Genomic DNA, 27,198 nt, shown 5'->3' on the forward strand with positions numbered 1-27,198 from the left:
AATGTGATAAGCACATTTAATTATTTTAGAATTTTCTATACTGAAATAGTTATAATAACATAATTTAGAAATATATATGCAATAAATCTGTGTGCTTTTCGGCATTTTTAATGTTCAAGTCCTGTGTGTTATGTTATATTTCCCATTTTATCTGTAATAAAAATAAAAAAAGTAATTAAAAACCTCTAAACGAATATACAGGGTGTTCCTGAATTCGTGGGCCAAATTTTACGGTACGTAAAATACAGGTAAAGAAGCATTTTTATAGCAACGTTGAGTCGAAAATGAAAAGTGTAGGCAGAAAAACAAAAAATGCTGAGGAAATGAAAAAAAGCTCTTAATTTATATATTACAGTAAGTGCTCAAATGTACCACCATCAATATCCATATGGATTGATGATGTCTAGCAAGTTGTAGAATTCCTCACTTTTATTCTGCTAAATTAAATGTCGAGGAACCTAGTGAACTGTAAAGCGAATTATCGCTTACTTCAAAATTACAGAAATCGTAAACTCAAGAAGGATTAATTACCCTTTATTCACTTAAAATAAGATGAACAAGCGGCTGTTACAAAAGAGTCGGCTCCTCTTCGGACTTACAAAAAAGCCTCCACTCAGGCTTAAACTCAAAAATAAGAAATAAGAACTAACTATATCTAACTAAGAGATTTAGTCGAAGCTAACACAATTCTAATGTAGTTGACCCGTAATATAAACTAGCCGGCAAATTATCAAAAGGCACGTAATATACGGCCGAAAGTAACAGCAGCTTAGAGACACTTAGCCGAAAGGCAAGCGCGCGCTGCTCAGGATTCCTAGCTCTCTTTCCTCGATGTAAGCTGAACTTTCCTTAAATACTATTTCTTACTCGTTTTCATTCAACACGTTCTAAAAACTCATTCTGATAGGGAGTTGTAAGTTGAAATGAGGCAAAATAGGAAAGCACAATTAAATTAAAATAACTGTTATAAAATTAAAATATACTTTACAAAGTGATTGGCGTACCCTTTCGAAGATGGCGGGTGTTTTACAAATAGTTGCAGCAGCGACTGAAAGTTTTGTGATGAGTTTCTCTTCAGAGTCTCATAGACGAGTGCCTTGATGTGTCCCCATAAGAAAATATTGATACTAGATAAATCTGGTGAACGTGCTGGCATAGCAACTAGTCCACCTCTTAAAATCCATCGAAAATATCTGTTCCAGAAGGATCCGATATATCGTGCCATCGAGTCGATGTGGTAGCAAGTATGGGCCAATAAAAAAATCTTTCACAATACCCGCCGCCTACACATTAATAGAGAACTGTCCCTAGAAAGCCTGCGGATGTGTAGCTTGCGGATGAGAGGTAGCCCACGCATGGGAATTCTACAAATTAAGAACTCTGTCTAGCGTAAAAGCGTGGCCTCATCTGTATAAAGCACATTTTCAGGGAAGCTCGGAGTGGATGTACTCTTTTGCAAAAACCAACGATTGATATATACGTGTTGAGTATAATCAGCTGCTCTTAGTGCTTGTGCTCTCTTGTAAGTGGTATGGAAAAAGGTCTTCCCTCGTGCAAAATTTTCCGTACGGTGTTTTTACTCAAGCCTGTAGCTCGTGCAGTCGATCTTGTGCTAGTACTTGGATTATCTTCAACCTCTCTCAAAATACTTTCTTTAATTTCTGGAAATCGTACAGATCTCGGGCGACCGGCATCCGGGTTCTTACCTGAAATGAACCGCTATCGCAAAGCTTGCTGCGTAAACGCAGAGACATTTTACAATACGACTTTGTCCTATTGGGAAACGTTCAAGGTACAACCTTAATCCTCTCTTCCGTTACAGCTCGCAGCTCCATATATAAAATGCACATCTGCTTTGTCAGACAGCGTAAATTGCTCCCTCACGCACAAAATGTTCTACCAGCAAAGAATTGTTTGAAGCCCGCGTAATGCCATTCAAATTCAATAAAATTATTTTGCAGACGATTTGATAATGCAAGCTAAATAAGCCTCCATGTTTAATATTTTCTTCCCAAAAATTTATTTTTTTGTAAACTGCGTAACTAAACTTACATATCGTCTGTTCTGAAAGTCTTTTACAAAAACAGCGTAATTGTTTGTGACACTGCCTTCTACTGGCCATAGTGTATACCTATTATTGAATCGGCACTTCCAGGGCTTTGTCACTATTGGTCGTCGGACGTTTCAACAATTACTGTAATAATATGTAAATAAAATGCCTTTTTTTTATTTCTTCAACATTTCTTGTTTTTTTCCGCCTACACTTTTTATTTCCGACCCCACACTGCTATTCAAAAAATGCTCCCTTATATGTATTTTACCTACACTTAAAGTTCTGCCCATGAATTCAGAGATATCCTGTACATTTTGCAATATCTTAACGTACTTTTAGTAGCATAGAATACGGAAAGGAAAAATAATTTCCATTAAAAATTCCATCTTTCTATTTATAATTATCTCACATTTATATTGCATACTGAACTATGAAGCAGCAATAAATTTTATTTCATATTTCAAATTAATATTCCTGTATATACAATAAGTAAAATTCTGTATGCAATTTATAAGGCCAAATGGTACTCTTTGATCATCTGCAAACCCATTAAAAAGCCTCAAAAATATACTGATGAGGCAAAGCACCTTATTGCCAAAAAAGTATACATGCAGCAACCCAGGTAAGTGCGTAGCATCCGCCCAGACGGCTTTCCAGTTCTCCAAACATTTTCGTCAGTGTGATTAGAGATTATGATTCCTTGCAGGGTTTCTCTTAGTTCAATTAATTTCTTAAACTTTTGTTATCTTTTAAGAATTCCTCAACTTGACCTCGCATTTTCTCGCCAGGATGCAAATTTAAAGTTAAGTGAGCATTTAAAAGGGTAAATCTTGGAGTTTATTCAGAGCATGTTTTCGCTAGCCAGCTCACGTTACGAATCTATATTTGCCGTTACAACGGAGTTTGCTGATATGCCTTTTTTGGCTCTTTAAATAAGTATCACGCTGGGTAGATTGTCGCGTCAATCTAGTTAGCCTTAACCTAAAAGTGCTATTTCAACACTGCTCTTTACCTTTTTGAATTGATTGTGCAATGATTCTTAAGTTTCACCGCAAGTTGTCGGTGTTATTGTAAATCACGAAGTACGTGCCTTTCTGTTCATAGTTGATAATAATAAAAGGTTATTTTTACCCTTCTTCTGTTGTTGTTTCCTTTAAGCCTCGGCGAGAAGTCGCCAAGTTCCTTAGTAGAATAGAGTATATGTGGCTAAAGAGAGTAAGATCCAAGTAATTTTGTTCACCGAGTAAATTTGTATCCTTTAATAATAAATTGAAAAAAGTTTCACTTTTTATTTTAATAATTAATAAATCAAATAGTTATAGTTTAATAGTTATATAAATCATTTATATCTTACAATGAATGTAATTTTAATTTATATGACCATTTCTCATTTTAATTCCTGTCACAGCATATTCATCACATCGACATACGTATAATAACATCGCGATTGTATGTTTCAAGAATGATCCATATCACGTTCTGAAAATACTGGAAATGACATTTTTTAGCCACTTAGTGATAGGCATATAATCGTTTTCTTCATTTTCTTCACTCTTAGCTAAACCAAAATGTCGAGAACAGTTTCAGATGATTGGGGTAACAAGTCGCCAGCCCAAATATTGCATTAAGAATTGAAATATTAATCTACTTGACTATCGTTCGTTTCCAAAACGCTTAAAACGAGCTGATTCAAAAATGGCCCTTCAAGCTCCTTATCACATCCACTGGTTACATAATCGAAATTACGTTCTTTTCATTCTGCGTTTTCGACATCTGTGTGGTGTACAGTTGCCAGTCAACAGTGAAATAGTTGAACAGTCGGCGTTGAAAAGATCTGTTTCTTTGTAGTGGCGAGAGGCATCATCCAAACCTTTTTTTCTCTGCATTTCTCGACATCTAATCTTTCCTATAGAAATGTTGTTCCTCTTCTTGAACTCATCCAGCTAGCCATTTGATTACAAAGGGGAAGTCTCTTTGCATAGTCATGAGGTTATTTGAAGCAGGAGATGTGAAAAATGTACAATGCCTTCGCCGGGACTCGAACGGGGACCTCTGGAATACGCATCGAGTGTGCTACCGTTACACCACGAAGGCATGCTGTCAGAAGGGAGAAAATGCCCTATATCTTTATCAGGGGTGCCCGCAAGGCTCCTTTAGTGCCTCTCTGTTCTGTAATATCAACAGAAATAAATTGCTTTGCAGAGAATTCCCAAACGAGGCTGAGATTGTCGCCTACGCAGATAATATCATGATACTAATTAGACAAGATTCGTTCGAAAAACTTGAGAAATTATTTCGTGATATAGAATCAATTGTTGAAGAATGGAGTGTTGAGGAAGGTTTGAGGTTTAGCGTGGAAAAAACAAGACAATATTCTTTCCAAAGGGGAGTAAAAAAAACAAGACCACCTTGAAATACTTGGGAATAATTTTCGACTCGCACCTCTTATCACTTGAAAAATGTGGAACGTATAGGACGGACAATATATTAATTAATTATAAACAGGTATTTTCCTCCTGTACTTTGAGTGAAAGGTCAGGACTGATTAAAGAAATATTCAAGAATGCCATCACTCCAATAGTCATATGTATAGCATTGGAGCATGGGGTTCCAGAACAGGGAAACTGCAGAAAATTTCGTTTAAAATTATACTCTATCCAGAGGAGCTGGTGCCTAGCCATGACAAGAAGCTTTTGAACAGTTTCTACCGAGGTGCTCTGTGTACACCGCCATTTTCAATTAATTAAGAATATCTTTATACATTTTTGATGAGAACACAGAAGGTAAGACATTTAACTGTATGAAGATGACTTATTAACAAATATATGTTTGAGGATTATAATGTATATAGTGTACATCCATCTACAAACTTGTCAATTACTTATGATAAATACGAGCTAAAAACTAGAGTAATAGACATTTATACTGACGGCTCCCGGATAGGATAACAATTATGGTTCAGCCTTCGTGGTATGATTGAATGGAAGCCTATGGAACTGAAATTGACCATTGAAAGTATAGACTTAATTATTATATCTCAGGTTTTCAATCCGAATGTTGTGCATTCAATAAAGCCTTGATGTGGATTAAAAGAAACTTAAGTATTACTACTCATGTTAATATTTATACAGTTTGCCTTTCTTTGCTACAGTCATTCGGGTTCAAAGAAATATGCAATTAGAGTAATGCAAAGATATTATTTTGATAAATGGTCGCAACAATGGAATAGTTCAATAAGAAATAAGGACTTATTGACAAGTCAAACAACAAAAATCAGCGTTAATTTTCAACTTTACTACTACGGTTTACCGTAAACCTTCATCGGTTTGCCTTCCACCACACTTTAAATCATGTCATCCGACTAAACAAAAGTTGGCTTCATTTTATTCCTATGTTTTCCGTGCTCTTCAAGTTTGCTCCTCCAAACTAGCCCTTGATGAAGAACTAAATTATTTAAAAGCAATAGCTATTGACAGGGGCTTTTCACCCAACATTATTAATCAAGCAGTTAAAAAATTCTCATCTCAACACACTAAAAGGCACACTCTTGTTTTAGGAGATTATAAAAATTCTGTTGTCATTCCCTTCTTTCCATCAATTAGCTATAAAGTTGCCATATTTTGCAGAAATTTAACTTTCAGGTTGTTTTTTCTCCCATCAATAAAATTCCGAGTTCCATACTCAAGGACCCCATTCCGGATATGAATTCTTGGGGTATATATAGGATTCCTTGCCAGTGTGGTTTAATTTACATTGGCCAAACTAAGACAGCCTTAAAATTTCGCGTCAAGGAACTTGAGGCATATGTTAGAAAAAAGGAAACACAGAAGTCTTCTGTTGCTCAACATTGTTGGTCCGAAAATCACACTTTCAATTTTTCTGCTGCCAAAATTATTCAAAAAACATCTTCAATTGGAGAACTGGATTTTCTAGAGGCATTTCACATTCATAAAAATCTTTCTGTTCTTGTTAACGATCCTAATTCCAATCCATCTTTGCCTTTGGCCTTTAAAGAAATTATGTTTTAGTTCTGGTTTCACCAACAGATGCGCCACTTGCTTATTCTTGTCCAGGCTTTCTTATCTTATCTAATCATTATTTCCTATTTTGTTCATTTGCGGTTTTGCAGCTGAGGATGGTGGTTCGGTAAAACCATCGAAACTAGTCCTGTGAAAATTTTGAAAATTAACGCTGATTTTTGTTGTTTGACGTGATTAGTACTTATTCGGTGTGTGTTTGTGTCTTAAATAAGGACTTACTGAAAAATGTAAAAATAACTGAAAAAATGCCAATATATAATGATATAGATGCAAATCAGTTTTTAACACATCATGTAGATTTCCGGAGTATCTCAGCGGATTTGGTGTACAGGAAAATTCATTATGCTTAGCTTGTAATTCACCTGGTTCCACAAGGGACACTTCGGTTTTGAATGTGAATTAACAGAAAAAAATTCTAAAAAATGCAACATTTTTTATTTATAAAACAGAGCTTGGAAAGCATTTTAGACATTGACACAAAATTAACCGATAAGGATTAAAATTTTGCTTCCCTTAGACAGGTGTTATAAATTGATAGTTTGCGCCGTTAGGTGGCCCTCCGAACATCTTGTCTCTGTTGATATTCTGTAACTTGATTTTAGTTTTGATGGAAGAACGAAGGTGTTAAGCCTAATAATGATGAAGGCATTTGCCTAATAATAATGCTTGTAAACCAGTGTATTATATTGTCAATAAAATGCGTATGTATTAATAAGGAGACGGAATAATCACTTACCTCTGGAACTAATGCTGTCTGATAGTAACCGGAATTAGTTACTACAACAGGAGTTACTTGTACAGTTGTAAGCCCTTAAGACCCTATTTACCGCTTCCTTTTCCCCTGAATAATGAAAATTTCAGAATTTCCGTCATGTCAGTAGCCTTTAATCAAGCCACATCTGAATCAAAGAATTTGAATGGAATCGGAGAACCTGCTCAAGTTCGTTGGCGTAACGGTCACTTACACCGTATGCTATCCTAAGATATGCTTATTATGTGTCCTGGTTCTCGAAGGATTTTGAGTTACATCCATCGCATAAAGCCTATGTTTAGAACACATAGAAAGGTTCGGAATGATGATAAAACAACAGCAACGTAAATGTGCTTTCCTTTCTCGTGAACATGGATGATTTTAAGGCGTAGAAATTTTTCTATTAAATATTGCAGAAATTCTGGAAATAAGAAAAATATTTCAGTCTAGAATATCTTAATTTTGTTACGTATGATTTTTATAAGCCGGATTCGTAACAGTAGGGTTTGACTCTATTTGTTTCACTTTATTGCAGAATTTAAAAACATTTAAGAAACGAAATGTAACAAGATGAATTGTCAAAATGAGAACTGAAACATTTGATCTAACTATATTATTTTAATTATTGCTAAACACATTGCAAGTATCTGGTTGTGGGAAGGGACGATTTTAGGTAGGACTTTCTAAAACAAATAAGCTTGAATTACGTTACACGTCATTATTACCGAATCTATTAAAACAGGTCCCCTGACCCATTCAATTATTGCTAAATCTTTTTAATGCCTTCTTTTTCTTGATAACAATATACATTGTACTCAGTAATCTCAGAAATAATTGTGTTTTATGAATTTAAGGTCATTAGAATTTAATTCATTTTTAGTGAATTTAAATTCTTTATTCTTGGGCATAATCGATACATTAATTTTTCCATGATTGTTTTTGGCAGAATCTTTCCAATCTCCGCGTTTTATGCAGCAACGTATCATCCAGTATTGTGGTATTCAATGTGTATGGTAAACAGATACATTGCATGACCTGGGGAAGAAACGTTCCTCTCGCACATAAAAATAACAAGCACAAAATTCGCATGTAAGTTTTATGGATACGCTTTCATTACTCAATTGATCATACGAAGTTGTGTGCAGCGGAAATATATAGAGATCCCGGAAGCTCCCGACTGTGTAATGATATCGTGCTTTGTGATGAGCTTCCGTCACTTCGAATAAGTGAGAGGGGGGAGGTTCACCCACAGTCAACTGCATTTGAACTCTACAATAACGTGAATAGGGTATAAATATTGCGATTTTCACTTCTCGAGACACTGTTGATGCATTTTAAGCGATTTTTTTTTCTCAATACTCTTCTGAGAGGAAAAAAAAAAAAAAGGAAATTTCTTTTGATTTTGCCAGGAATAAGATGCAGTTAATAGAAGCAGTAAATAGAATAATATGCAGGAGCTTAAAGATTAAAAAGTTAACAGCAACCGTTTCAGAAAACTTTAGATCGCTGGTAATTTAATATATAAGTTAATCAGAGCCAGATTAAAACATTTAGGGAACCTAAATACTTAAAAGATTTTGATGTCCCCATAAACATTTATCCAGGTTTTTTTCTTCCTTCCTTCTCTTTCATTCCTTCTCTTTTTCATTCTGATTTGCTTTACCACACCTTTAGTGGCAAAACCGGTAATAAAAATTTTTGTAGAACTCTAAGCACCTTTCGTTTTGCCATCTTTGTTTGATGCCATAAGCATATGCCTTTTTTGTCCCGTTAATCCAGCTCTGTAGATAATGAATATGTTATTTTCGTTCAGAGATCTTTTTATAGAAAAAGAAACTCGTAATATGGCCATTTCCTCTACTCTTTCATATGAAACTTTGTATGCCCTTCTCGAATTAATCTATCTCTATTTTTAAGAGGATAACGTCGCTTGCTTTACTTAACTCTAGTCTTACATTTAAAACCTTCCAAACAATATATTCACTGTTTTCCAAATTTTGGCTTAGAGGGAGAAATTTCTAAGTCATGACAGTGCATACGGAAAACTATTATGCCTTTATATGACAAAACATGACAAAAGCAAAGCATATTTTCCAAATTAAGTTCCTTAGCTGGAGATATGAGCAAGAGTTTTAATTCATTTTTATTGTCAAAAAATAATAGCGCTTTCATTAAATTCAACTATCAATATTTTCTTTGGGTTTCTCAGCTCAGTTTGTCAAAATATTTGACATTTTGAATCAGTTGCTCTATTGTTTGAAACATTAAACCTTCTGAAACCTTCCTTTTCTACATTTAGTGTAAATTAATAAAGATTCGTCAAAAGTATAAAATGTTTTAAAACCACAAATAATTTATTTACATTCATTTACACGCATATAATATAACCTCTGGAATACCGGTCCAGCGTGCAAACCACCACACCACGAAAGCACGCTAGAAAGGCGGGAGAAATACCTTATAACCTATAAACGCTCTGAAAATTATAGAAATAGCATCTCTTCTCCTTGGTAAAAGTGTAATGTGTAGCAGTGACATTAAAAATTAGATTACTTTGCGCATCTGAGCAGTCAAATAAGTATACAGCAATTTGTTTTTGTGTAAAGATGACATCGAAAAATAAATTATACTAACTGTTTTGAAGTCTTCTAGTCGATTCGATAATTTAAGAACAGCTTGAAAGCTCTTCTGTGCTGCAAATCCCGTTGCCCTTTTTAATTTACGAGTATACAAGTTTACGTAATGAATAGTGTAAGAAGAAAATACTAGTATTAATAAACGCACATAATAAAAGAAATTATATCAAGAGGAAAATCGGCCCATAACCACCTGTTAAAAAAATAAAATTTATTTCACAAATAGATGCAAAGATTTTTACGAAAAAAAAGCAGTTTTAAAAATGAAAGTTTATTTCCATACCTACTTCCTATCTGCAGCTAAATCTCACCTTCATTTTTTGCTGTAATTAGAAAAGTTGTCCTACATATTTCAAGAGAATGCGAAATAACTTTTTGTCGGGAGTGAAATTATACTATCATGAAAGCAAGCCACCAGATATAAAGTTCTATCAAGTATTATCATAAATTATGATTTGTTTATTTCATATGGAAGGCATTATTTTAAAAACAACACAGATATTTTTGCTTATTCCTGTGGACAAATATGTTTCATAAACATATTCCATGCTGCATGGTTACAAGGCAGAAAAAGAGAGTATTTTCATATGTATATTTTGTTACTTCTAGATTAATTTGTGTAATTATTTAAAAAATTATGCATCTGAATTTAAATAACTAAGCTTATCCTACACGCTTATTTTAAGCAGGAGAAGTAAAACGTAAAACTGTGAAAATACCGTCTCTTTAGGAGAAAAATACGTGTCAATACTTGAAAAAAAGGCCTTTATATGTAATATAAATTTAGGACTCTCTGATTTAAAATTTACAATCTTTATTAATAATATTCTAAAAATTCAAACCTATGGTATGAAACAAAATGAGAGCTTAATTTTGTGGACGGCCTCTGATATTCATTTCTAAGCTACAGGCCACGGCTGAGTGAGTCTCAGTATCTAGTTGGCTCCAGCATCCAAACCATCCCAATCTAATGAACGGTGGCGTAACCAGCGGACAGGTATCTCACGCTTTTACGTAGATTGCCACATATGGTTTTCTGTGCGTATTTTTTCATTAAATTACGACGGATAACGAAGATACAAAATGAATAGCAAAATAGGGTTCAAACTTTGGATTTATTGGGTGATTCTCCCACTGCAAGTAAGTCTATGTTTTACGTATGTTTGCTAATTTTAGAATAATCTTAATTTAATATATTTTTAAAAATTGTTATAATGCTTTTATTGCGAGAAATTTTAACTACTTCGAAGCATGATATGAATGTTTTAAAATTCTCTCTTATTCTTATTTCCTAAAGTTCCAATAATTATTTATTTTGAAAAAAGACAAAATTGGTATATAAAGAAAATTTTGCATAAAATAATGCATATTATTAACGTTTTATTACACCAACATCTTCACGTGAAGTAAAGAAATTATTTCCGTTTCTTTCATTCCTACGAATTTTCTTACACAGCTTAAAAAACCTACAATCATAATTGTTATACTTTGGCAATTGAATGTAAATCTCTAAATGTTTAATATTAATTAACCAGAAATTAATATTAAACATTTAGGAATGTTAATCTAATATTTTTCTTTAATTTTCAAATTATCACCTTTTATTAATCTTGACTATAATTTTTATTTGTTTCAAATTTTGGCTTGTATAAAAATTATTTATCCATGGAATTTTTATTATTACTACAATTTCTCATTGCTTTCTTAGTTTTGTTATTATTGTCACAAATTTGAAGTTTCAATTACTCATTAAATAGTAATGTATTTATTCAAATTGTAATTTTGATGCATATATTTATACTCATCAAGTATGTGTTTTATTATATTGAGAACACACGTTCAAGCTGTCTGTAAATAATAGTCTTATGCCAAAAAATTTAAAAAAAAAATTCTCGAAAAAATGTCTATTTAACAGAGCTGCATCAGGTATGGTTAGACGAGAAATAACTTCAAGTTTACAATAATTCTTGGAAAAAGACCGAAGTCTAGCAATGATTTCCCTAGTGCATTCAAGGATTTTCTACCAAGTCTAAATTTAAATCGTTTTGCCTGCCTCTTCATCCTTCCCAAGAAATTAATTCATCATTTGTGTCATGTATGCAAGAAGCACTATCGTCCATATAACAGAGCAAAGTCCTGAGTATAATCACATTTAAATCCTCATAAACTGATCTGCTGGTATTCTAAAATTTTTTAATTAAAGTTAAATATCAGTATCCGAAGTTTCAAAAAATTATGTAACTACGCTCTTCCTACGGCCTAGATCTTTGTCAAGTTCCTCATGCTGCATAAAATTAATGAAATTTTATATCCTGTGAAAATATTCAAAAGGATTCCATTTGTGAACTTTAATTCCGTAATAACCTGCTCCAGCATACCATTTCAAGTATCTTTTTTAAAACTGTGTTGGTTTCTTGTCAAAATTATTTCCTATATTCCCAGTTTTTGAATTCTGAAATCCCTGAGCTCTCAAATTCTTACTCACAGTGTTTTATGATGTTATTCTCAAAAGATTTCACCCCATGGACATCTCTTTAGTATTATTAGCACAGTTCATTACAATTGTGTGCCAGTATTGTGTTCCCAGTACTAATTATATTTATCTCATTATGTTTATCTGTTACTTGCTATAGTTATCTGCTATTTTTGTTACATAAGAACAGAAATTATGAATTTAATTTGTGAATTTCAAATTGCATTGAAACTATGTTGTAATCTCTTTATATCCTAAATCATTATTTTTAATAAATACTGGGTGCAGGCTAATCGGTGGATTTCCACGACAGACCATAATAGGTAAACTCTAGATCCTTTGGAAAGCTTCAGTTGCTCCTTTCCTCAATTTCTATAAAGCTTGCAGTTTTTTTGTTGTTAGTTAGTATGGGAAGGCATTACCAGTTGATCTACGGTATATCGCTGGTATCCTCCATACTTTCACCTATACCTATTTCTTGGCAGTCACTGTTCATTCATTTAGTACGACGCCTTCCTCCTACCACGACGGCTCGGTTACTGGTCCCTTATATAAACAACCCAAGAATCAGTGTTTAAATTGGGTTTCAACTTTTCACAAGTCTATTTTTCCTTTAATCCAGCTTCTTCATTGTTTGTACCAATTTAAACGTGTGTGTGTGTGTGTACCCCACACACATTTCTAACCTCGTAAGACATGAGGCTAAAAGGAGAGAGATAATAAATCTTTTTGTCTAAATATGTTAACATTGCGCAGAAGCAATGTCATTGCCAATGCGATTCTATCAAGAGGTGACTACTGCTAGTTGAATCTTGTGCAAAATTCTTTATCAAGAAGGGATTTAAACTCTGCTTGTTTTGATTCAATGATTCCAGTAGTAGCCAAAGTTCTCGGCAGTCGACAACTTCTTGCGACGTGTCGTTACAAATAAATATCCATCTTCCTAACTGTTTTTCGCTTTTCTTCAGCATCACCCAAACCTTTGGCCAACAGTTCGAGTATTTTTATGACAAAAATGTATTACAGCTTGTTTTGGAATATATTGCTATCTTAATCTTTGAAACCCCTATACCTGAAAAAAAAATAACTCTTCGTTTCAAAGATTTCTTCCATAGTTGAATATTTTTAGACTGAGAGTTTTCAGTCGATTTAAAGAGAAATTAAACCTAAAAAACTACATAATTTAGGAAGCCCAGTTTACTTAACAGGTGTGTAATATAATTCGGTGACATAGTACTTTAATTTGCATATCTGAAAAATTCAATTAAAAACTGTTTGAATAATAACAATCAGCCTTTCGTTTAGCTTACATCCTTAAAATTAGCTTATCTCCGATCGATAATTTTACATATATTGCTAACTTTTCGAGTATTAAGTTAATTCTGGACATCAGTTTAGTTTCCAAATAATGAAACAAAATATTGATGCATGTTTTTAGTTTTGTGCAAGACTTTAAATTTGTATCATTTAGATTTTCCTCCTCCTTTTCTTCAGATGTAGTAAGAAAGTAAGACTAATAATTGCCCAGTTTCCTTTTTAATTAATTTCTTTCGAAATTTATTTACTTTTAAAATTTTATAAAAGTGTGCTTTAAGAATATCAGTAAAAGATAGTTAAAATATCCTAATTTTTGCAATGCGTTTTTAGCAGGCAAATAAATGCTGATAAATCAACAGATTTAAATTTGAATTATGATCAGCTTTATTACCTGAAATTCTGAATTTTTTCATACTCACACTAATTAATAGACAACTTAGAAGTTCTTAGTCAAATCCAGCGCGCAATGTAATTGTACTAAAAAATCCTACATATCATAAACCAGAGCGATTTGAAACAAATGTATGGTTTCGCACGCTTTGATATACTGGTTGCGCAAAAAGCCTTGTTCTTTTATCATGTTATAAAAAAAAGGCAACGCAGTTTGAGGAGAAAGGAGTAAAATGTAACACGCGATTTCCTGTAGTTTCAATACAAGGACCATTTTCCTACAATGACATACAAAGCTGAAACTTGTGAAAGAGCTTCCATAAAAATAGATCATATCTTACTATTATACAAAAAGCATTTTCTAATAACAAAACACTTTTAATTCGTAATTTGAGTTTGCAAATAAGTCTTATTCATTTAATACAAAGCGCACCATGATATTAACTGCAGATTAAACATTTAGTGAAATACTAACACATGATAATATTTTTAGTTTAATGCAAATGCTTACTTGACGGAGTCCTCTCTCAGCCTAACCCTAGGTGATGATTATCTACGCAAGATGGAAATAGGTAAGTTTGTTATGGCTTTTATTTAAGAATATTCTTTTGCTATGGTAAAAAAGGTCATTTGATTTAAACTATTCTTTTTATCTTAAATTGCCTGGCATTTGCATCTCAGAGTAGCTGTCGCGTTATTAGTAATGTAAAAACTTTTACCTCTTTGGAAATCTTAAAGACTTCATCTCTTCTCCAGTCGGGTGATAAAAATTTTAACTTTTACAAACAGCGTTTCTATATCCATCATAGGTATTCCTCTCCATTTTTTCAAACAGCAAGAATGATTGCTGTATAAACTTCCTATAGTTACAAAAGAGTAAAACAGGAAAGGGGATGCCTTTATTATTGCAGAAAAGTAAAATAAAAAAAGAAATGTCATCATTTATTAAAGCCAAGATTCTTATTTTTCAAAAATTTCTGATAAACGTTATAATTTTCATAACGGTTTTTAAGAATGTACTATATTGTACATAAGACAGTCCAAATTGCTACTTTTAAATCATTTAATGATACTTTACGAAAACATTAATCATTTCACAAAGAAGGTGTGGCCTTTTTTCTTATAGATTGTTTACTATACAGTGCAACAACAAGGACACTTTATAAAACTCTCATCAACACAGAACCTTATAATATATGGTGATGAAATTCACCGGATGCAGAAGGGAATCGTCCAGTCTAGTATATTTGAGTAACAATAAATATTTTCGCAGTTGTATTATGACTAAAGTTGAAAGAACGCAATAATAAAAGTAGAAATAAACTGCCTTTTAAAATCAGCGTAGGCGAATAAAATTCATATGCTAGACTGGGAACAAATGAGGGATTATAGGATTCAATTCACGTTCCACTCGAAAAGCGATTAAAAGGATCACGCCTTTGTTAACCCACTGATCCTTTGCGCGTAATATCGTTATCTTTTTAGAATAAAGAAAGCATTTTAAAGCTAATGTCCTCAAATATTTGATAACCATTATTTTTATTTAAGTTCACGAATTATTTGAAATAAGTAACACAAGTATCCCCCACTCAGTAAGGATAGAATTATAGTAACATTAAAAATTGGTACAAACCGTACCGCCGCTCAACCGGGATAGTGGTTAGCGAAGCTGACTGCCCTACCGAAGAGCCCGAGTTTGAATCCCGTAAAAGACATGGATGTCTGTAAATGTAGTGTCGGTGCGGCTTGGGACACTTTAAATATGCGGGGAGGCTCCCGAGTCTTCTCGAGAGGTTGCTGGTAGAGAAAGAGGGGGTAGGAGTGGGAGACCCCCCCCCCAGACTGCTCTCCATTAAATTGGGGAGGGGGACCTGAGCAAAGTCTAGGTGTCACCTATATGGTGCTCAAGGCTCTTGCCAACGACAGACGCAATCTTGCACTCCTTTGCCACGAAGAATTTCGTTGGCGTGTTCTGATGTTACTGTCACACAAGATACACAAACCGCGCAGCTAAGGTTCACTCTCACGTAACGAGTTTATCTTTTCTTCTAGTCTCATAAAATGAATCGATTTTTCAGTGATTTAAATAATAACGCCGACAAATTAATTTCCAGTAAGTTCAATGATAAATCTTTGCATCCATATTTAAAAAAACGCATATTTTCTATTCGTACAAAAATTAAATTACTGTCTATGTACTTTTTAACATATTAGAACAATCATTTACGCGTTTAGAAAATTTATTTCTGAAACTTTGACAGTATTCAATGAAAAGGTAAGAATATGTAGGTTTTGAAATTTTGAAGGCCTAATTACTGATGAGAAGTTAACAATTATATAGGGAATATATCAATATATATTTTCAATATTACAGCAATTTTCGTTGCACCAACTTTTCATCAGTGCAGTGTTAAACATATAGCAGATAATGAGAATATTTTAGATAAAAGAAATTCTTGTTTAACATACATAGTTTTTTTCATTATTGTAATAAAAGTTTGAAACATTACCGCTATGCATTTCTAAGAATAGTAAAATGATGACGAAACCAGATAACATTTACGAAGAGTTAACCTAACTCAAAAGATCATTTAAAAATTGCACTGTAGACAACCGAATAAGTTTGCCAAATTGTGATGGCCTCAGCCAGTAAATAAACCATCACTGTATAAATTTGATGCCATGCTATCTTGCATCATGTTATTTAGTGGAAATATCTTGATGCATGGGACTTCTTTCGAGTCCTTCATCTACGACATATGAACTTCTGCAGATTTCTTCCACGGAAATCACGCAAGTAGATAATCCTTAAGAGCACTATCATAATTAAATAATGAAACTGTTAGAGTTTCCTGTGTATCGTATAACCAGTTAATAATAAATGTAACAGTAAGTCAGTGGATGTTCGAAACGCACTTTTTTAAAAGGCAGAACGTCAAAGTAGAATGTGCACCCTTCCCAAATCACGATGTTTTGCCATTTGTGATAATTTGTATCAGATACAAACCAATACTTGCATGATCAAAACGCTGGCCGAAATTGTGCATTAAGTGGTTCTGTTTGAAGTGCAGAAACTTGTTACCTATTCACCTTCTAAGAAACTTCCATCAAAACACATAATTCTCCTGCCATTCCAGGAAACATTGAAAGAATGCCATTTCTGTTATTTGTCATAACCTGGTTATCCAAATACTGACCTCGTAGAGCTATCTTAATAAAATAGGACAATAGTTTTGTAGCGTTTTCCTTATTTTGCATAACAAATTTATTTTAAGTTTGATTTCCTATTCTAAACTTCTCAACTTCAACTCACATTCTCTCGCCAAGATATAAATTTAAAGTTAAGTGAAGTGCTATTTAAACGTGTGAATATCTCAGTTTTTTTTTCAGAGCGTGTTTCGATAGCCAAGCGCACGTTTCATTGTTATTTCGCGGTCACGCTAGTAAGCCTGTTGGTCTTATCAGATTAGTAACACGCCGGTTAGATTTCTGTGAGACCACCTCTTAGGCGTAAATTTAAGTGCGTTCTTGCACTATTTATTTCAGGTTTGGCTTGTATTATATTCTGCGTTTTGATTCCCACCGCAAGTGGACGGTGTTTTTGTAACGCATGAAGTCCGTGCCTTTCTGTTAAATTAGTTTGAATTAATAAAGGGTTATTTTTCACCCTTTCTTCTGTGCTGGTAATTTATTCACGCCTGTGTGACAATTCGCCAGGTTCATTGTAGGATCTAATTTAGTTTATGTGGAATAACATAAGTAGGTCTTACAGTTTCAGAGGATGAAACCCCTAGCGAATAAGATGGTTATGGGCTAACAGGCTAATGTAGGGCTTGATGCTATCATGTCTTATGATTGTGATCTGGAGGAACTATGGATTTTATCGGATAGCCGCAGTGCACTACAACATCTTAGTGGCTGGTTCTCCGCAAATGATGAAACCAACGTATCTATGCTCAAACTGAAGAAGATCTCTCAGATCCACAACGTCCAGCTCCAATGGATCACATCACATGTTAACATTGGTGGTAATGAAATCGCTGATGGACTGGCCAAAGAGGCTAGTGAGAATAAAACGGCCACTGACTCTTCGCTTACTTATCAAGAACTACACTCAAATGAAAAATCTAAACTCAACTTAATATGGCGTATTCCACATACGCATCAAAGGTACACCAGAACATCCCCTCGCTCTTTGCTGGAAATCAAATGTGACCGTGGCTCCCAGAATGCTCTGTCTAGACTAACAAGTGGCCAACTTAAACGTCTTTTCCTTGATAGTGGCAGAAAAATCTACCCCATTTGTAAAAAATGCTGTGACCATCCAACTTCACCGATCACATTCTAAGCTGCATCGGACTTTCTAAGGGGGACTTAACATCCAATCCCCTCATTATTATAGATTTTTTGGCGGTCAACAACCTTCTGGAGCTGATCTCACATATGTTAGATCTTTCGAGAATAAGCAACAACACAAAAGCGGAGAAGCTGCTCAAAGGATATACAGAGAACGATTACCTAGTAGACAGCTCTTGAATCGTAAAATCTGCTTATTTAGTCCCCTTTATATCTTTTGCCAGATATTTTCAAATCACTTTTTATATTGTATCATATGAAAATAACATCTTAGACAGTTATGATGTTATATTTGGCAATTTTTAAACAGAAAGAGAAATTATAGTCTTAAAAGACCACTTAAAATATTTAAATATGCAGTATTATTTAAGGCAAGACTGAAGCTATGGCTACAACAAGGTAGAAAAGATGTTCTTGAATTTATTATTAAATGAATTCTTCTTGGAACTTCATTCTTTGTTCTATCTTATGTAATTAGGTTGTATACTAAGATGCGTAAATTATGAATCTGGATACTAATGTCTTCTAACGTTGCTAAGAAACTTTCACCTCTTATACGAATAAAATTAAGCAAAATTTTAAAAAATGCTCTTTGATATTGGTTTTTTGTTCTTTTCGTACATAGATATCACAAACCGAAATTAGCTTTGGTCACCAGTACTTAAAGTATAAGCAGCATGGCGAAAAGTACTTTAGCCTTTTTATACTGAAATTTACCACCAGAGTTGATTAAGACTGCTAAACACTGGTAGTTTAACCCCGGTTCAGGTCCCAGCAAACGGGTTGATTGTATGGATATTTTCGTAGTTTTTCTCCATGTGTAACGAGGATTAGTGCTGTTTTTCTCAGAAAGTCTTCTCCAAGCCAGCATTTCCTTAAGCAGATAGCCCTTGTTGATTTTTTGTATTTAATTAAACAAACAAATGAGCTGAAATTTTATTTAAGATTATACCATCAGCTAGGAATAACTGCAGTCTCCATAAACTGATGCCTGCAGTAATTCTATATATTATACATTATGAATCTAAATCACAGCTTTATCATTATATTAAGAATATGCCATACTGCCATACATAATGTTCAGATCTTATCGATGGTTTGATATTAAATTTTATCACTAAACCACGATAAGAGTTAATTGCTTAATTGCCTTCTTCGCCTTTTTAATGGTTATTTATTTACATAGAAATCATTCACCTTTTAATATGAGCTTTTCTGAAAGTAATTTCCAAAGCAACGTAAAATTAAGACATGCACAACATTTCATTCCGAAGACTATCTGATATATCGTTATTTCACGTTATTAGTGATTTATAATAAACTTTCCTAATACGAACTCACGAATTATCGCTGAACAATGGAAACACGATTATGGTAGATATATGTAACTTATTAATTCGTACGCCTCTAAGCTCCTAACATTTAGTCTGAAAACATAATGTTCGAAGCGCAGTAAATTACCTGAAATGTAACTTTTTTATGAAGAATCTAAAAGTTTATTTGATAAGCTATAACGATATGCTTCACATTTTACTCTTAATCTCTGTTTTACAGGAACTGAATATAAAGTAGTTTACCCACAAATATATACTTTATCGAGAAGAAAACGAAGAAATTCGGAAGATAACGCAGCAGCCATGCTTGTTTTGAGAGCTCCTAATGTTACGTACTATGTCGAACTCGAATTAAATGAGCAACTAGTGGAAATTCCCGTTACCGTTAATGGAATCACTTTCGAATATCACCGAAGTCGATGTCACTTTCATGGTAAAATCATTAGCAAACCAAACGGACAAGCGGCGATTTCAGCATGCTCCGAAGATGGAAGTTTGGTAAGTGGAAATTAACCTTTAGTATTTCGATTCTCAAGATCTGAATTTTTTTACAGACTGTAAAGTATAAGATGAGTACTTATTTTGAATATGATTTTGATGCTTTTCTATAAAATAACAAAATTCAGGATTGTATATTGAATTCTTATGAAAACTAACATTATAGAAAACAAGCAGTAAATCTAGCTTACAGCATATTCGGTCTAAAATGCCGTCTTACGTAACTAGTTACGTATTCTTAAAACAATTCTTAGAGAACCATGTCTTCGAAGATATATTCAAAGCGTTCTGAAACTGTTTTAACGCTTATTGCTTTAATGATATTAAAATACGAAATGGGTAATATTAAAGATAATTAAATTCTTATGAATTTACAGGTTGTGATCTGGATCCAAAATATAAGAAAAATAGCATTAAATAATAAGTTTTCTTAAATTGATTTAAAAGCCTTAAATCTTTCTGCGCCTTTCTTGTGGTCGGGCACCGACATGTTATTTACTCTGATTTCAGGCAGATCTTGAAGGTGAAAACAATACGATCCAACATGTCAGCTATGTAATGCTGACGAAGTGCTCGGGCTCTAATCCCGAAATAGGCATGGATGTTTGCAAATTTATAGTGTTCGTGCAGCATGGAGGCATTCTAAATATGCGAAGAACCGAAAGTCCTCTCGAGAGGTTGTGGTAGGGGAAGAGAGGTGGGAGACTCTCGGACCCGTTCCCCTGGGCTGCTTTCCATTGTACCTGGGGGCTGAACTGAGCTAAATCACACTGTCATCTGTATAAGGTGCTCAAGGCCAAAGACAGGCGTAGCTTGCTCTTCTAGCCATAAGAAATTTCGTAGGCTTGCGCTGATTGTAGGTCAGACAAGTGAGCATTAGTCAACAACAGAAACGGATGAGATTAGCTCTGTATAATAAAAGCAAACATTTTTTCAAGTTACAAAAGAATGACAATATATTTTATTAGAAATTAGTTTTAAAGACTTGATTAAAGCGATGTATTTGATTTAAGGTCAAATAATTAATTATTTAATTATAGAAAATACTTGTTTTAAACTAAAGCATTGACTAAAGATTAAATTTATGCTCAGAATTAAAAAAATTAATGCTCAGAATTCAAGAGGTACCTTAAGTATCTGAAAGTATTACCCTATGTGCCCTATACGACTAGACTAGAGACTGCAAATGATTGCATAATAGAGTAACTTGTTTTCATAACCCTTGTTGTGGTGGAATTTTATCAAGCAACGCTATTGTACATTTGCTTTCAGTAGATGCTTTCTGAGATGCAAAAACAAGTAATCTACAATCCTAGTTTGAAAACTAAATTCTAAATGCTAAATTTTCCAGAATTTGTAAGGAAATGTTACTAAAACTTAGTTAAAGGACTATTCAATTTTCATTTTGTTGCAAGTTTTTATTTAATCTTTATTAAGCTAGAAATTACATCAAATATATTTAATCGAATGCGTACCAAAATAAAGAAGACGATCCTAAATTAATTCTCAAATGCAAATATGTCTATGAGTTACAGAAAAACGTAATTAAAATTTACTTAATTGGACATATCACTGAATTTTTTCTTTCTAGCAAGAAAGTACATTAAATTTTTATTTAAATATGTCAAAATAAAAAGAAATTATATTAAGTATGCTTCTTGTTTCTTAAGAACTTAAAATTTTCTTGAAAAGGATGTTTTTTAACTTACTGAAAAGTGAGTTTTTTTTTTAAATTAAAAAAAGAAAAAAAAGAATTACTTAGAATTGATAAATTTTAAACTGATATATATATAACTTACTCAGTCTTAGGGTAGTAAACTGTTGCTCAGTACTCTATTTTAAAGCTAATTATATTTTTAAAACATTATTTCAGATTTAATCCTAATTGAAATGAAATTTATTGCTTTTACTTTTTAAAATAAATGGACGCTTTATTTTTTGTTTAATATTTTGGGCTATATTTCAAAATCTTAATATCTTGTAAAGTGTTGTAACATTTATTAAACAAAATCAACAAAAGAAATTACAAAATATTTACTCAAATTATCATCGCAGTTATACAAATTTGAATAGATTAAAGCAATTAAAAATACAAAACTGAGAAAACTGCAATTAAGATTTCTAATTTACGGCCTTTTAAATACAGACTTCATATAAAAAAAACTTCCAACGTGTTTTAATGGGGGTAAAAGTATGGAATTTACGGAATTTTATTATAAATATATGACTTATTTAGCCAAAAATTCAAAAAATTTATTTGCAAAATCAAAAACTGCAAAATCAACTTATCAAAAATTCAAAACTCTGAGCTCTCATTCGAAGTTTGATCTAAATTTGAAACCAAGTAGCAAGGCATGAGCAGTTAACTGATAGTAGTTTCCTAGCAATTTATATGTCAGTTTATTTTCTGTAATACATAAATGGTCCCAATGCTGCCAATAATTTAAGATACTAAGACATTTCAATATATTACTTAAATTGTATTAAAGCGGGATAATCAAAGAAGGGATTTACTCATATATCTGCAAATACTAATTTTCAACAACTATATTAAGTGCGGGATGATGCAAAAGTAACTTTTCTCATAAATTTGTAAATACTTATTTTCAGCAAACGAAACTACATGCTTTTGTTAAAGTTGAAAATAAATCAGTTGATTCTCTTTACGTGGAAATTACAATAAATGCCCAAAATCTGTTACTCAAGCCCTCTTCTCCTGTTTACATAAATGAGCAAAATAGCACATATTGGAGGAAACATGTTGCAACATCTCATCAAGCATGACAATAATTTCCATCTGAATGGTTTCCTGTATATTCTAAAAAGTGTGTGAGGATTTGTGCGTACGACTTGATAAAAAAAAAATTTCCCGAATAAACTATGTAGTTTTTAAAAAATAACAGCCGTTGAACTTTAGCTGTCACTTTAGCTGACAGCTAAAGGGACCTTTAATCTTGATAAGGCAGTACTCCGAGAAACATTGCTCTGTTAGCATCGGGAGGTATAGCGGTGGACCACATGTGTGTATTAGTCTTCGCTTAATGTCATGGATAGAAAAGAAAAATAGAACGACAAATACAGCAAGAAATTTTGCTTTAAGCTGGAAAAATCGGCCACAGAAAGATTGAACATATTTCAGAGTGTAATATGTCGTAAGCAATGTTTCGAGTTGCACAAAAGCTTCAAAGGCCGAAGAACATTTCTTGAAACCGACGAGTGATCAAGAAGACTTTCCACAAGCATCACCCGCGAAACTATTAAATAAATTCTGGAACGTTTGCATGCGGATTGTCTGAAGACGATCACTGACATCGCAGATATTGTTTTTATATTGTAGGGATCAATCTTAATGTCTCGAACAAGCAGCATGTTGTTGAAATGCTTGCTCCCGACTGTTGATCTTTGAACAGAAGGAATATCGCGTCGTAATGTTCCAAGGCCTGTACGAGCGTACCTCGAATAATCCATCCTTCATTATCAGGATCATCACTAGTTGAGGTGATTGTCGCAATGGAAGAACCCACTCCACGACCGAAAGAGAGAATGAGCAGCAGTGTAACGAAGGCCATTCTTGTAACACTGTCACATCATGTTCACGACGTTGTAAACTCGTGTTTACTTCGTCGTGACACATCGTGATGTCCGCAGCATTCATTGCGAGTTAATCTCTCAATGCCAAACCATCACAAAGTTTAACTTCGAAGTTTTTCGGCGGCTGAGAGACACAATTTGGTGAAAGCGGCCGGTCTCTGGAGTGCTAAGAATTGGATTCTCCACGACGACAGTGCTTACTCGTGCGTAGCCAACTACAATATGTTGTCGCTTCTTCACCTATCGGAAACTGTTTGCACCCACTTCTATAAAAACGCGACAGTTCAGTGTTTGATTAAAATTTAACTGAATTATATTCATCTTTAAATTTTTGGCTTCATTTGCTGAAACATTATTTGTAACTTTACGGATAAAGCAACTATTGGATCACCTTGCATCATTTAAGTAAGATGTTCAAATTTCTTATTATTCCTAGCATTACAGGTCTAATCAGGGAGAAATGGTGGCTAAATTCATCTATAAATTAGATGCATTACGAACTGACACATCGTTCAATTTACATCTATTAGAACGCTGTGTTGACTATGAAATATGCGTAATTTGCCGTTATAAAGTATATATATATATATACCGGCAGTTTTTAAATAGTAGTATACATTTATTTAGTGAATACGTTTCTTTAAATGATTGTCGACATTAAATGTTCATTATTGCCATATTCTAGACGGGTGTACTGATGACTGGCGAAAAGACTTTTTTCTTGAGCCCGGTTTCTTTCAAGGATAATCTGAGGCAAGAACAGAAAAGTAATTCCAGCTCCCACTTCCTTATTGAAGCTTCCGATGAAAACTTGAAATTCTGTGGAACTAATAAGGCGAAAAGTATGGAATGCTTATAATTTTTGCCTCTTAATTTTTTTTTTCCTGTTTGACTTTAAACCTGAACACAGTTTTTTATTTGTTTATAAGAGAATTGTGCTCAGATTTAAGATTTCTTTTACTGATACACCTCGTATTATTCAACGAGGAATGGCGATATAATCGAAAATTATTGATTTCCTTGGTGTAAATATCAATAATACTTTTTTTACAATAAATACTTTTAATTAAATTAACGTAGACATTGTGGTACCAATTTTTGTATGCATGTAAATAATTTTAGTCAAATTATATGTGAAACTGTAGCATTTTTTTTTTTTTTTTTTTTTTTTTTTGTGTGTATAATGAAACATGAAAATCTAAAGAAGCGAAGATTTGCCGGAAAAGTAAGAATACAGGGATATGCCTATTTAACAGTGAGTAAATGGCTAACTCGCTAAACTGGCGAGACATCACCAAGCTGGCGATGGTTTGGGGGACTAATTTTGTCGCCAAATTTGGCGAGAAATAGCTAAAAGTCGCCGGACGTGGCGACATTTTTGGTCCGGTCCCTGTATTACTGTAATGGGTATTGCGAGTGAATAACTGTAATTGATCTAATTATGCAACTCTACCCGGACTCGACCCTTAGATGTTACTTTAACCGTACATGCCTTCTAGTAATTTCAAGAAATGGAATTTACTAGCGATTTCTCGGCGGCCAGGTGAAAACTATATAAGACCGGACAAAGCACCTGCTCTAAGTTCATCAGTTCTGTGTGCATTCAATCTATTACGAACCCATACGCGCGCAACAGCTGTTTTATGCTTCATAATTCATAATCATGTTACATTTCATGATGCTATAAGACTTAACGCATTTTGTTTTGCTTTCTTTCATTTTTTTATTATGAGTTTACTTTTATTTTCTGCTGTTGATCTCCAAAGTATTTTAATGTGCCTTTTTAAAAATCTGCTGATAATTTTGAGAGTATAATTAAATGTTATGCATATTAAGTTTTACTAAAAATATGTTTTATTTATTACAATAATCATTAAAATACACTCTATAACAAAAAAAAATCGACGCACCAAGAAGGAGTTTTCCGATAGAGGGGGAAAATGGTGAATAGTAAGATTATGTACAGAATAGAAAATTATTAAAGTTCCAGAAAAATTGAATGATTTATTTCAGAGTTACATAGTTACAAATTAACGAGCTCAATAAGGTGGTGACCCACCTCTCTGGAGAGATGCCTTCATGGACGGCTTTCTAAGGGAAACTTGCTCGTATTCAGTTTGCACACGTGAAAACCCATGAAAATCAACCATGCAGCCAACCCGTATGCCTGAGTTCTCGGATGAAGTAGCATCATTCAGCAGTCTTTCATCGCTCTGCCACTGGTGGGGTAGCACGGAAAGAAAAACGTGATAATACCTTATAATAGGAGAAATTAAAATGTTGGTAATTTATTCTTATTAGCTGTTGCTCATAATATCTGTAAGTGAATAACAATACCCCAAAAATGAACTAATATGAAAAAACAATACATACGAAAAATCTTAAATCACTTAAATTGTGTCTAAAAGTGTTTAAGGATTTTTAAAAAGTCGCTAAGTATCTTTTTGCTTTTTCATATATTAATTTTAAATTGCTTTATACCTCTAAGTAAAATACCTAATGTCTTTTAAGCGTTTTCATTTTCTGGACATGTTTCACAAAATTGCATTAAAAAGTCTAATGATCGTTTAACCTGATCATGATTCATAGGCAAATTTTCGAATTTTGTCTGATGTACCTCACTTTTCTTGGGTTTTTGTAAAATAGTCTTTTCTGTTAGTATACCCATCGTCTCCACTTCATTATTTACGCTAACAAAATTGTCTAAGTAAAGACAATCTTTATAAAAATAAATGCCTCTTTTTTAAAGTATTTTGATATCATCAACCTTACAATTAGAAATTGTGTTTTTATCTAAAGCGAATTAAATTTTTATGACCTGCATGAGTTCTGAATGGTAACATTTGTCTTGTGCATCCATGTATCAGTCTACACAGTTATTAGGATTCTTTTTTTTTTAAAAAAAAAAAAAAAAAAAAAAAAAAGCAGGATACCTGAAAAATTTGCAGTGCCCTCGCCGGGACTCGAGTCCTTGACCTCTTGAATAAACATCAAGTATGCTTCCAATTATACCCAAAAGTCATGTTAAAATGAGGGAGAAAATACTATAGTATAGTTCTAACAGATAAATTGCATCTAATAGATTCACCTTTGTCTCAGGTTTCTATTAACAAAGGAATTTTCCTCTGCTTTTTGAGTCATTTCCTGTCCATTTTATTTGAAAACTAAAAAATATTTTGGGTATGAATCACGCTTCGCGAATCTATAAACGACAGGACAGGACAGGAACAAGTACAGGGGGCACCACGCCATCGCCATTGACAAAAATAGTATAGCCCCCATGCACTACCTCTCTAGAGTACCGCCCCTTCCACAGGGGACCTGATTACGGTATACATAGGACATAGTACTAACAACAAATAAGACATAGAACATCATACTGTTACAACATACTTCAACACATAGGACAGAGTACTAACAACAAATAAGACATAGAACATCATACTGTTACAACATACGTCGACACATAGGACATAGCATTAACATATGGTTACAGATTATTTACAGTGCAAGAAGTTATGTTCATTATAGAGCTTGTTGGTTTTGGCACCGCCCCTTCCACAGGGGAAACGACAGGAACACTTTTAGCATATTGAAGCATCATCGCTTAATTGATTTTCCAAAAACTTGAGCTATTCAGTGCTTGTCATATTAGCACACGCCGAAAGCGCTAATCATTCTTATCTCTAGAGCTCTTTTCGCCTTTGAATTAAGATGTTTTATGAACAGTTATCTCAACTTTATTGAATACGTTATCTT

At 33.5% G+C, this 27,198-nt stretch overlaps 1 protein-coding gene across 1 annotated transcript in view; it reads left to right on the forward strand.

Annotated features, from left to right (window-relative positions):
• The first annotated feature begins 10,446 nt into the window (after positions 1-10,446).
• LOC118188807 (A disintegrin and metalloproteinase with thrombospondin motifs adt-1-like) overlaps positions 10,447-27,198 on the forward strand; it is a 63,898-nt gene continuing 47,146 nt past the window's right edge. The window contains exons 1-4 of the mRNA XM_035359314.2: positions 10,447-10,620; positions 14,154-14,232; positions 19,571-19,848; positions 24,125-24,281. Coding sequence (XP_035215205.1) covers positions 10,564-10,620; positions 14,154-14,232; positions 19,571-19,848; positions 24,125-24,281 — 571 coding nt within the window. The 5' untranslated portion in view covers positions 10,447-10,563. The remainder of the gene's footprint in view (positions 10,621-14,153; positions 14,233-19,570; positions 19,849-24,124; positions 24,282-27,198) is intronic.

Source organism: Stegodyphus dumicola, chromosome X2 (assembly GCF_044657685.1).
Source record: "Stegodyphus dumicola isolate Sdum_Otavi_A_Nest chromosome X2, ASM4465768v1".
Taxonomy (NCBI): Eukaryota; Metazoa; Arthropoda; class Arachnida; order Araneae; family Eresidae; genus Stegodyphus; species Stegodyphus dumicola.